We start from the raw sequence: 12,699 nt of genomic DNA on the forward strand, positions 1-12,699 counted from the left end.
TCCCTGAACTTGTTTTCTTCCTGGAGCTGAAAGCCTCCTGCTCACAGCCGGCAAGGCAACGCTAGGTCTGAGGTGCTCAGCGCCGTGTTCCCACCTGGGAGGGAGATGAGGCCACTCGTTCATTTCTCAGCCAACAAGTTTAGTGAGCACCTACCATGTGCTGGGTACTAGGGATAGCACTATAGCCAAAAGAGACCAACACCACCCCCCCCCGGCCCCGTCCACCAATGCAACATTTACTGAGGCCTTACCTGCATGGTATTTGAACTACACGTGGTTCTCCCACTGATTCTTTGAGGTGAGATTGATGTTTCGATGAGGAAACAGAGGCTCCAACAGCCAAAGCCATTTGCTCAGAGACCTCCAAGGCCTTGCCAACTTGAACCCCTGTAACTGTCAACTTCCTTGCTCCATGCCATTAACTTCCCAAACTCCATGCTCCTCAGTGCACAGCGGGGCTGTTCCCTGGCACTGGGTTATGAGGTGTGGTTGGGAGGAAACCCCTTCCCTTCAGCCCAATAGCCCTATGGTTGCACAATACCCCTGAGGGCTATGAATGCCCCCTTGATTCTAGTCCAGCTGCCATGGCCAGAAAATGAGCAGGGTCTGCACTGGATATGATAGAATATGTATGGGATCGCACTTCATATCACCCGGTCTTTTAGGGTTTGTCTCTGCCTCTGCCGGGCCTCCAGCCCACTGTGCTCTCAGCCCACACACTGCTGAGTGGTCTTTAGGGCCATCCCCTGTGGCCAGGGCTCCCCAGCCCTTGATCTGGCTGGTGGGGTTGGGGGCCTCTTCTGTGAATGGGTTTGCCACTCATCCAAGCTATGGGCCAGGCGATTTCCAGGCACTTATTAACAAGAGGAAATGTCAAGAGAATGAGCTGAGTTCCCTTGCGCCAGATCACAGCTGGCCTCATTTCTGGCTGGCCCGGCGATGACTTTGCCGTAGTCCATCTCTCTCCGGCAAGCCAAACGTCAGCCCCATGCATGTGGCCTCCTTGGTGTTGCTTTTGGAAGGAGAATGTGAAAAAGTCCTGCTAATGGGATCTGGGAAAGAGACAGTGGAGGTCAGAGCACATCAGAGCTATAGGAGCCTTGGTGAGGAGCTGGCCCAACCTCTTTGTCAGACAGATAAGCATAGCTCAGAGAGGTCAGTGATTTGCCCAAGGTCACACAGTAAGTTGGTGACAGAGTCGAGATTTGAACCCAGGACTCTTGCTTGCTAGTAAGAGTGCTCTCCACACCATGTCTCTTCTCTCTGTGCTCACATCTTCATCCTCCAAAGGAAAACTTAGTCTGTAGCTCTCCCGTCCTCCTCACATCACCTGCTAGAAGGAGAAATGCATTGTGGTTTCCTGAGGAGGGGTCCAGATATAAGATATTACAAATTTGACTGGAGCTGTCAGCTCCAGGGCATTTCTCCTGGGCTGTCCTGGTTTGTTCAGGGCACGGCACAGTGACACTCATGGCTGGGGTCCGAGCCATGCCTCCCAGTCAAGGGTCTCTCACTGGGGCTAGAAAGATGATATTCGCTCTCAAGCTGCTGGAAGGCCAGGCTGGGCCAGCCACCACCCACAGCTTCTCCTGTGGCCTCTGGCCAGGCCTGTCAAGGCGGGTCTTGTGTAGTGAGACCCTAGAGCTTAGAGCTGGAAAGGCCCAGCCCTGGCTGGCACTCCCGAGGTGTGTGTGGCTTGGGGACAGCTGAGATTTGCCCCAGGCTACATGCCTGTCCAGGGCAGGGCAGAGCTTCTAACGTGGTGCATTTTGGCTTCAAGCTTGGGCCTTTTTCCAGTTCTCTGACTGTGGGTAGAAGGGAGCAAAATGACAGCGATCTCATGTTTCCAAGTGGGGAAACTGAGGCCAAAACATTGGAAAGTTTGTAGCTGTGGTCATGCTGTGGGCTAGGGATGTGGTCCCCAGTGTTTCCAGTGTACACTAGAGCTGTCCCAGAGCTACTGGTGACTCTGGAATCCTGGTGAGAACTCCACCTGTCTATCTCCTCCGTATTCCCAGAGGTGACTCTTGGGCGGCTCCCCTCGTGGATTTCAAAAGGGCAGGGTGAAAACATGCTCAGCACATGAGGGGTCTTCGCACGTCAGCATACCTGGAGTGCGCACATCTAGAAAAGAATATGGGCTGTTGGAAAGGTGCAGGTTAGACTTAGATGGGAACTTTCTGACTTTGGAGAATTTAAACATTTCTAAGAGGTCCCCAAGATCCTTCTGCAGGCTCTTCCTAGAGGTTACTAAGTATTCCCACTGTTGGCACAGACTCTAACCAGTGAGTGATAATGGCACATTCGAGTTTGCCAGGGGCTGCATTACAGGCATCTCACCTCTTCTTCAGCCCAACTCTGCCAGGTGACTTGGGCAGGCCTGACCATTTTTCAGGCCAGGGATCTGAGCCTTGGAGACTTTAGCAGGACTGCTGATCCTCAAGGCTGCATGTTCCCCCTGCTTGGGTAGACACTACCTGGAAGCAGGGGAGTGGATGGCTGGCCCTGAGCATCCTGCCATGGATGAGGTGGTGAGACTGTTCCCGTCTTCCTGTCTGTTGTCTCTTCCCAGAGCCTGGTTCTATCTTCTCTCGGGCCTTGTTCTGCTCAAAGTATGAAGCGTTCAGGCTCCCAGGGAGGCTTTACCTGGGGGAAGTGGAGAAACCATGTGGCTAGGGCCCCGGCAGGATGCCAAGCTCATTGCTTGGGCCTCAGGCCTGCCTGTTGCAGACAGAAGCTCAGGCCTGTGGAGGAGGATCCTGCTGCTGGCCAGGCTGGGAGCGCACGCCATGCACAGGCAGACGCACTCAGACAGAGGGTAGCAGGCACGGTGGAAGTGGGGCCACATGTCCAGCTGGGCAGCCACCTCTCTGAGATGCAGAGGGGCCAAGCATCGGGGGCCCTGGGCCGAGTGTCGGAAATGGGATGTGTAGCTCAGCAGTGGAGGGATGTGTCAAGCTAGTTGGGTGCTGGGGTCTTGAGCATGTGCTGGGCCTCGGTCTCCACAAAGAGGCAGTGATGTGCTGAATGTCAGGAACTGCTAGGGTCTTTGTGTCTCAGGCCATCTATGATTGTTCCAATCAAAGATTTGTTCCAGCACTTTGAAAGCTCCTATCTTTACCCCCAACCACTATGCCCTTAATTACAAACTCTCAATTCCTGGAGGTCATCTGCTAGCCTCCTCTAAGGGACAGATACTGATGGAGCTGGGTATTGAGGCCACCAAGCATGTACAAGCAGAACAAATCCTCAGCATAGTCATGCCATACCGTCTTGTGCATTAGTCCAGGGTTCTCCTGAGCCCTTTGAGAGACCCCAGTTTTGCGGTAGTCCTTTCTGTGTATTCAGTGTCCAGGCATAGCTAAGAGAAAGGGCACTGGAGTCAGACTCCCTGGATTCAGATCCCAGCCCTGCTATTCCATAGCTGTGTGACTTTGAACAAGTTACCTAACCTCTCTGGACCTCAGTTTCCTCATCTCTAAAATGGGCCAATAATAGGACCTAACTCATTGGGCTATTGGAGTTTGCCATCATCGCCCACTGGCTATACTCAGGCTGCATTCTGTCTGCAGAAGTGTCGCCCTTTGGGATTTGCCGATACTCATAATTCTCAGCAAATTGGCAGCTGCCTTGCTTATGCCTCAGAGATGTGCCCTCACGTTGCTGCTGCCTCCATGGGCCAGCAAGGGCTTGCCTTCAACGTGCCATCTCAGCTTATCTCCTCGATACTCATTGCATATCAGAGAATTTCGAGGCTTATAGAGGCCTATGGCTGGTGGGAGCAGGCCTGGCATCGGGTTGCTCTGGTTGCAAAGCCTCACCAGGTCAGCTGGCATGGCAGCTAGGGCTGAGAGGAGTCCTTGAGCCAACCTGGAGAGGCCTCTGAATTCAGAGCCATGGGTTTGGGACCTTCCTGGTGCCTGCTGGGTGTGAATAGATTGGGCACCGCCTCCAGGATCCGTGCCTGGGGAATGCTGTCAAGGTCTCCATCTTGCTCCAGGCTCTTTCCTTCCAGGCCTTGTCTAGGGGTTGGGCCAAGTTCAAGGGTTCTTAGAAACCACACAGACCAGCCTGAGCACGACAGAGGGTCTGTCCAAGGTTACACAGCCAGCCTGGAGGCAAGCCAGGGTGAGCCTCCGGGCTGTCTCCAGATGCTGGGCTTGGAGAACAGAGCATGGGCTTTCCAAGTCCTACCCCTAGTCAGCCATGTGGGGTCGCCCGGGTGCCCAGCTAGGCATCATCCTCTTGTACCTGAAGAATTGTCTTCCTCTCCTGCCAGGCCCCCAGTCCCAACCTCCAAAGCCAGAGGCAGGAACTTAATACCTTCAGGAGGCTCCCTTGACCACAACCCACCCAGGCTGGTGTCTCCTGTCCCAGGAGGTTAGAGGGGCTGGATTGGGGGAAGGCTGGAATTTGCCAAGGGAGACCCCGAGGATATGTGGAGAAGAATCTTAGATAAGGTCAGATGTATCCCTACAAAGACCTGATCTGGAGATGGGCCTGTATGTGCACACACACACACACACAGACACACCGCACACACACCTCTGCCACTGTGAAACCAGTGGGGCACATATTCAAGCATGCCAGGATTTGTTCATACACAGCTCATAGGAACATGGCAGAGTCCAGAGAGGTGGGACCTGGGCTCGGCTCTGCCACAGACTTGCTCTTTGGTCCTGGCCAAGGGACATTACTTCTTGAGCCTCAATTGATGATCTTCCCCTCAAGGGTGAATGTCAAAGGCAAGGAAAGTGTTATGTGCAAAGTGACTGGCTTGGTCCAAATCTCTTTACTGTGTCCTCATTTCCTCCCTTGGGTGTCTGAATGAAGCCACACCGCCTATAGGTCAATGTCATTCCTTGCCCTTTTGATCTAAGAGGGCTTCCTGACAGAGGAAGGATTTGAGGGGAGTAGGGTTGCTGGGCAGGGCAAGACAAAGGTCTCTGCCCAGCCAGTATAGACTTTGTGATTGATTTGGGGTTTTGTTTTTAGGTTTAATATACTCACTCAATTCACCAGTAGCCTTAGAAACCAGAAACAAATTATCCTCCATAAAAAATCGTTACTGTTTGAGCAGTTCAGGTATCCATCCACTTGGTTGGAAAAACATGAAATTTCCCTGAAGAAACAATGATTTGAATTCAAAGAGGGGGAGAACAGGTTTCCCTAAATTCCAGGCTCGAGGACTTTCTTTTCCTTTTGAAATAGAATGGAGTTGTCCCCCTGCCACCCCAGGTGCATCCCCATAGCTGATGTCCTTCCAGCTGCCAGTCTCTCCAGAGAACATGGGGCAGGGGCAGGGAGGGGGCGAGAGAACAGCCCTGCTTTGGCCTGGCGACCTGACCTCTCTGATCTGCCGAAACACACCTATGGCAACTGCACTGATGTTCACCACTGGTATAACCTTGTGTGACCTTGAGTGGTAGCCTTTCAAAGTCTCTTTATCTGTAAAATAGGGATCATGACTCCACAGGGTGGCTTTTGAAGAGCATGTTACAATCATAGGTCTGAGCTGGAAAATGCTTCACGGGCATTCCTTCTTTGACCAGTGGGGAAACTGAGGCCCACAGGGGCAAGAGATGCTCATAATTCTCAGCAAATTGGGAGCTGGTCTCTAGGCCTAGACCCAGGTTCCCGACTCTTATCAGGACTAGGTCTCAGATTGGGGGGTTGGCATTTCCATGCTGGGGAGCTGGGTCCCGGTTTCTTTTCTGAGACTCTGAGGGCATAAGAAGAGAGTTCTCAGTCCATGGGTCCCTCAACACTCTACCTGGAGTGTTGAGGGCACAGGGTGATCCGGGACCCCACTGCTTGCCCAGGCCCCAGAACCAAGGAGCAAGACTACACGGACATGTCCTTGTGTACCCTGCCCCCACCGCGGGCTGGATCAAAGCCACCCAGAGGTATAAACACTAATCTCTAGATGTTTGTTTTCTCTTGTTCCCTCAGGGGTTTCCTGGAGACTTTGGGGAAAGAGGCCCACCAGGACTGGATGGAAACCCTGTAAGTATTTCAAGTTTTTGGGAACAGGAGAGAGATTCAGAGGGGACATGCAGAAGGTTTTAGGAACCCAAGCTTTGGGGTCAGACAGACTGGGTCAAATCTCAGCCCTGTCACCTACTAGCTAGGTGCTCTTGGACGAATTGTGTGACTTCTCAGAACCCAGGCTCCTGTCTACAATGGAGGTACTGTGCCCCCACCCCTAGCCTGTGCCCCATCGTCAAGAATTTAGGAAGGTTCATGGCTACTACCATCTTACAAAGTGCCAGAAATGTTTATGAGATAGCAGCAGCCTCGGGGAGCAGACAGTTTGCAGGCCCTGAACGAAGAGGAGAGCCGAGTTCTAGAGAAATCTCCAGCACAGGCATGTTTATAGAGTTTGTAAATAATCAGAGACCCGTTGAGGAGCCAGGTCAGCTTGCCCTGGAGAGCCGAGCCCGCCTTTCCCTTCCTGTCCCAGGCCTAGGCTTGGGGAGAGAGGAAGCCTGGAGGTGCAGACCATGTCCAGAGCTCTTTGGGACACCTGCCATGTCCCCCACCTCTCCTCGGGGCTTCCCCCCTGAGCAGCTGTACCAGCTGTGCTTCCTGAGGTGGCCGCTGGATCTGTGATCAGCACCTGATGACATTCTCATTTCATTTCCCCCAAAACCTTCTTGGGGCTGACCCTTGGGCTCCTTTGGGGGGTGAATCCCTGGCCTCAGAGCCAGGTGGGCCCGGGTTTGAATTCTGCTGCTCCACTTGCCAGGCGTGGCCCTTGGACAAACCAGCTCACCTCTCTGGACCTCACTTTCCTTCTTTGTAAATCAGGGGCATCAGGATGCCGGCCTCCAAGGGCTGTTGGGAGAATGAAATGAGAGAGGGGAAGGGGTTTGGCTCATGACCACTGTTGACTGGAGGGAGCCATTATGAATAGTAGGGTGTGTAATAACAGGGCATAGTTCCTGCCCTCATGCTCAGGGCTGTCTCCCCAGTTATCCTACAAGACAGAATAGCAGATGGGCGGGATCAGGGCGGTCCCAGGTGCTGTGAAGGAGGGAGAGGAGTAGGGAAGGCTCTTGGGGAAGGTGATATTACAATTGGGTTGAGGGAAGAGGCGAGGAGACATTCCAGGTGGAGGAAAGAACACCAGCAAAGGCACAGAGTGGAGAAACCGGGGCCTTTCCTTCATAGGACTGACCATTATAATAGGTGATGTCATCCTGGAAGGCCCCCGAGGAGGGCCGGGAATGACCTTATACTCATGGCCGAGAGGAGCGAAAAGAGGACCTTGTGTGGCCCCAGCTCTGCCACACAGTTGTTGCCTGGCTTTAGACAAGTCACTTCCCTTCCCTGAGCCTCGGTTCCCTCATTTTAAAGCAAAGGCTGCTTCTCACCTCCTCTTCCTCTTTTGGCGGCTGAAGGAATGACCTCTGCCTGAGCATCCCTGGGATGGTGCAGACGAGGCAGACCAACCCCTGGATGGTGTTGGTGGTTCTCACTGATAATCACCACTTCTAGAGCCCTTATTTTTATTCACATTGTTGCATTTTGAACTCGATCCAAACCCCTCTACCATCTCTTCTGGTGCAAGCAACTGAAGATCCATTTATAGAGACGAGGAAAGAGAAGCGAGCCCACCGCTGTTCCCAGCCACGTCTCCTGACTCCCGGGCAAGAGCCCTCCCAGTATCCCGGAGTCCATGGGAGGCAGAGACCCGTGACCCTGTGGAGGTTCTCCAAGGGCCCTGTCGCCTCCTGGCTGAGAGGTGGGCGGCTAGCCTGGTGGCTCTCAGCCTGGAGCCCTCAGCACTGTGGGATTTTCTTGCACTTGACCTTGGACAAATCACTTAACTCTCAAGCCTCAGTTTTGCCTGAGTGAGGACGAAATGAGATCTGGGTCAAGCACCCTGCACATCCTTATTACCATGGTCAGGATTCCACCCATTCCTTCACACTTACAATTTGGAAGTCCAGCCTCCCCATTTTACAGATGTGGAAAGCTGACAGCAGAGGGGACAAAGGTCAGGAGAGCCACCCATCCAGAGCAAGGAATGTTTTACTTGGAGGACTCCACCGGGCACCCACGTGCAGGATGGTGTGGAGGGGGTGGCTCCAGAGGGCGACAGGACAACTAACCACGTTGGTCTCTCTATTTGCAGGGAGAACTGGGCCTTCCAGGGCCCCCAGGAGTCCCCGGCCTCATTGTAAGTACACAGATACCTGGGAGGGAGAGGGCCAGCAGGCAAGGTGTGGGGAACAAGGGACAAGTCCTGCTGAGGAGTCCCCTCTCTCCTCAAACCCCTGGAGGAGCTGGAGTAACAGGACAGACCAGTCTGGGCAGGGGGCTGAGGGAAGAAGGCTCTACTGTGTGGTCTCAGGTGCATTGCCTACCTTCGCTGAATCCCTTCCTTCACTGGTTAAATGGGGAGGGCGCCTAGAGCATGACACTGGACGTACTGTCACACCCGCTACCTGTCCATCTCTCTGCAAGGAGATGTAGACATGCCCATTTGACAGGTGAGGAGCTTCAGGTCCAGAGGACCTGACTTTGGAGGCAGACCACCTGAGTTCAAATCACAGCTCTGCCACATCCGGGCTTTGTGCGCAGGGCCAAGTTACTTACCTTCTCTGAGCTTCAGGTCCTCATTTTAAAATAAGGGTGATAGTAGCATCCTCTTGGGGTGGTTGTGAGGATTAAATGAGGTATCATATTCACAGTCCTTGGATGAGGTCTACCACTCAGTAAATGTGCTATTAGTGGGAAATATTGTTATATTAATTACTGTTATTACCTCTTGATGTGCTGGCACTGAGAGAGGCCTGTACACAGGGAAGCAGAAGGCAGTCTGACCTCTGACTCCATCCAGGTTGGGGCAGGTCCTATGAAATGAGTGGTTCTATTAGCCAAAACCGAGGCCCCCTCCTGGGCCTTTAGAGGGTGCACCTTGACCCTTGGGCCTGGCCCCAAGGGCCAATGAGAGGCCTGAGTCTGGGAAATGACTCTAGGAACTTCCCCAGGGTTTGATGTCTCCTCTGTTCTGTCCTCTGGCTCATTCCTCTTGGGGTTTCAGTCTGAGGGGCCATGGGGGTCACAAGCAGACTGTTCTCTGGTGCTTTGGCCACTCCAACTACTGTGCCAAGAAATTCTGTTAAGAGGGAGGCTGGAGAAGACCCCAGGGGTCGGGGGCGGGTTGTGGAGACCCATTGTTCTGGGGAGGCCAGCTCTGGAAGAGGGCCTGGAGGTCCCCAGTGGCAATGTGCTTCCATCACATGAGTGGGGTGGGGGTGGAGGGTCAGATCAACTTGTGTCCAAATTCTGGCCTCCGCTCCTCCTGGCTCTGTTGTCTTGCTTCCTGGAACCTCACTGTGCCCACTGTTGTTAGGACCACAGATACATAAATCTAGTCTGGTCCCATGGCTAAGAAGGAGCCAGATTGCTTTAGGTTCAAATCCTAGCTCTACTATTCATTTAATTGTAATGCAGAGTAAATTCCTTCACCTCCCTGTGCCTTAACTTCTACATCTGTAAAATAGGGATGATATTAGTACCTAGCTTAGAGGACTGTTGCAAGGATTTAAAGAAACTAGTACATATAAAGTGCCTAGCACATAGTAAGCACTCAATGTACTAATTATAATAATACTAGGTGATGATGATATATGTATTACGATATTTTGTGCCTGGTAGCAGCTGTCTAGATTGCTACATTGAGAAAGATTTAAAAGGCACATTGGAACTTAATGGGAGAGGATGCTGCGATTGATTAGTGATGCCTGCCTTGGCCTGGGATGAGGACATGTCAACACATGAGTCATACATTTGTCATCCCCGATGTCCTCTGCTGAGCACCTTGTTTGGCACAAGGTACTGACCTAGATGCTTTGGAAAAATATATCTGTGCACTGAGAGTTAGAGAACCTGGCTTCCTGGGGACTTTCCAAGTGTCCTAGTCTAACCTTCCCTAAGCTCAGCAGAGGTCTCTTCTGGAGCATCTTGATCACATGGTCATTAACGTCCAGTGTGAACAACCTGGTGTTAGATGCTCCCTCCTGTGGGAGCCTGGTCCATTTCCACAGAGCTCTCTTTGTACAAATGTTCCTGTGGACTGAGCCCAAGTCACTGTCCTGCCTCAGGAGAGGCTGCCAGAGATGTAAAGATGATCATGTCTGTTCTTCCCAAGGCTCCTTCCTCAGGCTGTATGATCCCAGCCCCAGCCCCTCACGCTTTTCTGAAGGCATGTTTATGTATCTTGGCTGTCATCCTTGGCACGTATTCCTATTTGTCATTGTCCCCGCATTCACCGGATTGGCTCCTCAGAGGGGCAGGAGTATTGCTTGCCTGAATTCTGGAGATGGAGCCTCTGCCATCACAGCCTTGGGACCTCCTGACTCCATAAAACCCCTGCCCACCTGTGCTCCCCTTTCTCCCTACAGTTTGTGTTGCCAGTTAAAACAGAACATGCCCAGAGAAATCTGAATGTCTGCTGCAATATTTAGAACATATTTATACTACAATATCACTCACTGTCTATCTGACATTCCAATTTAACTGGGCAGTCTATATTTTTATTTGCTCTGTCTGGCAACCCTATTCGCAGCATTTCTTAGCAGGATCCCATTTGGCAGGTGGGAAAACTGAGGCTCTTTGCCAAGGTCACACACGAGGCAGGAGAGGACAGAGGCATCATTGGAGGTCTTATCTCCTGACTCCTAATCCAGGACCCGCCTCTCACTGCTCTCCTCTGAGGCGTGTTAGGTGGGGGTGAGCCCTGGGTGGCCCAGCATTGCTCAGATGATGCACCCTCTCATGATACCACTTTTCACAGAGCTGATGAGTTTGCTCCTCTGGACCTCTCTTAGCGCTTTTAAATCCCCTTTGCTGCCAAGGTGACAGTCCCTTTCTCCTTGTGCCTTGGAGGGTCATAGAACTGGACTTGAGACCACCAAGTCTCTGCTGCCCCGCCCCCCACCCCTCATCAGGCAAGAGTCCTCTAACCCAAGTCACCCACCACTCCTGCCCAGGATTTTTGGGAACTGTGGCTGCTGTGACTGGAGGAAAAGTTGCCTCCCCAAAGAGTGGGAAATTTTTTTTTCTAACCAGGAGTCAAAGGGGGAGATGGACTGTGAGTCACATTTGGTTTCCCAGAGGATGTGGGTTTTTAGCTGAGCAAATGAGAATTCCCCGAATTGATAATCATTTTAATGGAGATTCGTATGTATTTAATGCCTTCTGTCTAGTCAGCTGAAGCAATTTGCATGCAGACTGAAGCTGAAACCTCCCCTCTCACCTGGGTCTTTGCAGCCCGCAGAGAACATTCACGGAGTGTCTGTCTGCTCTGTGTGTGCTTGACATGTGTTAGGCTGAGGGAACCTTGAGATACTTAAGGTGGGCTGGGGCAGCCTGGTCATCCAGATGGGGAGGCTGGGGCCTGAGGTCACCAGCGATAGGGGCTTGCAGCCCAGACTCGTGTGCCCCCCGCCTACCCCCGCGCCTGCAGTCTCTGAGCTAAGACGGCTGTGAAACAGCCTCCTTTGAGTAATTGAAACCCTTTGGCTGGCTCTCAAGAAAAGTGTGCCTGATTCCAGAATCTGCTCAACGAAAAAGATTTCTGTTTTTTACTCTGAGTGAGACAGAAGGAATTTTGGCTCCTCTGTTTAATGAGACCCAGAGAATATGTGACCTGGCCCAGACCCAGCCTGCAGGACATAGTGGGCATGTCCACCATAACTGATCACCTAGCTTGGTTTCCTTGTCTGTAGAGTAAGGCCAGGAATCCCACTAACTGATATTTGCCAAACCCTGTGCTAAGTGCTTCATTATCACAGCAAGTCTCTGAGGGTAGGGAGTGGGATCACCATTGCACAGTTAAGGAAACCAAGGCTCAGAGAGACTAGTACACCTGCCCAAGGTCACACAGCCGATAAGCTGGACCTGGGCCTGAGTGCCCAGCTCAGGCTCTTCACCGTTACACTCTGCAACCAGCTCTGCAAGACTTCTGTGCTGAAGGGAGACAGCAGAGCCATGAGAACATGGGCCGGCAGTGCCAGGGGCCGCTCTGTGTGAGAGGTGGTGCTTATTACCATCACACGGGAGCCAGGACTAGCCGCAACCCCCCGGGTCCCTGTCCCCAAGCTGGGAGCCCTCTATCAGAGTTTCTGGAAAGCGGCCTTGTTGCCTTCAAAGGCAATTCCAGGGAATGCTGTGGCAAGATTTTTGCCTAGAGGTTTGGTAAATGAGAGTTTGCAGGGTTTTTTGTTTTTTTTTCACCCATTCATTAGGCTCCTTTTTGTGGCTGCTTTAGGGCATGGGGGAGGCCGTGGCCACATAGGCACACACATGAGCAGTCATCAGCATGGAATGGGCTAGGAGTGAAAGCCATGTCAGGTTCTGAGACCTGGCAGCAAGAGCCTGACCTGGCCTGTGGAGCCTGGTCACCCAGAAGGATAAACAGATGTTAACAATGTGAGCACACGAGTACAGGAAACAGTGGCCAAGGCTGTCTCTGCTGCAGAGAGACAGCAGAGCAGGAAGGTGAGATACGTGAGGGAAGGAGCCTTGGCCAGCACCTCTGCCATGAAGGGTGGGCACCAGAAGCACCCTGAGTTTTCTTTCAGGAATCCTTAGCAAACCCCATGGCGTACTTCAGCGAGCAGAATTTATGTCTATTTCTGCATTGGAAGCCTGTCTTCAGGTCTTGTGACTTATGAGTAATATCAA

At 52.4% G+C, this 12,699-nt stretch overlaps 1 protein-coding gene across 1 annotated transcript in view; it reads left to right on the forward strand.

Moving 5' to 3' along the window:
- The window catches only part of COL27A1 (collagen type XXVII alpha 1 chain), a 126,080-nt gene that overhangs the window by 43,302 nt on the left and 70,079 nt on the right, over positions 1 to 12,699 (forward strand). Inside the window, exons 13-14 of the mRNA XM_090274618.1 lie at positions 5,953 to 6,006; positions 8,141 to 8,185. Coding sequence (XP_090130744.1) covers positions 5,953 to 6,006; positions 8,141 to 8,185 — 99 coding nt within the window. The remainder of the gene's footprint in view (positions 1 to 5,952; positions 6,007 to 8,140; positions 8,186 to 12,699) is intronic.

The sequence above is a fragment of the Furipterus horrens genome, unplaced genomic scaffold, assembly GCF_987537825.1.
Source record: "Furipterus horrens unplaced genomic scaffold, mFurHor1.1.pri manual_scaffold_4, whole genome shotgun sequence".
NCBI lineage: Eukaryota > Metazoa > Chordata > Mammalia > Chiroptera > Furipteridae > Furipterus > Furipterus horrens.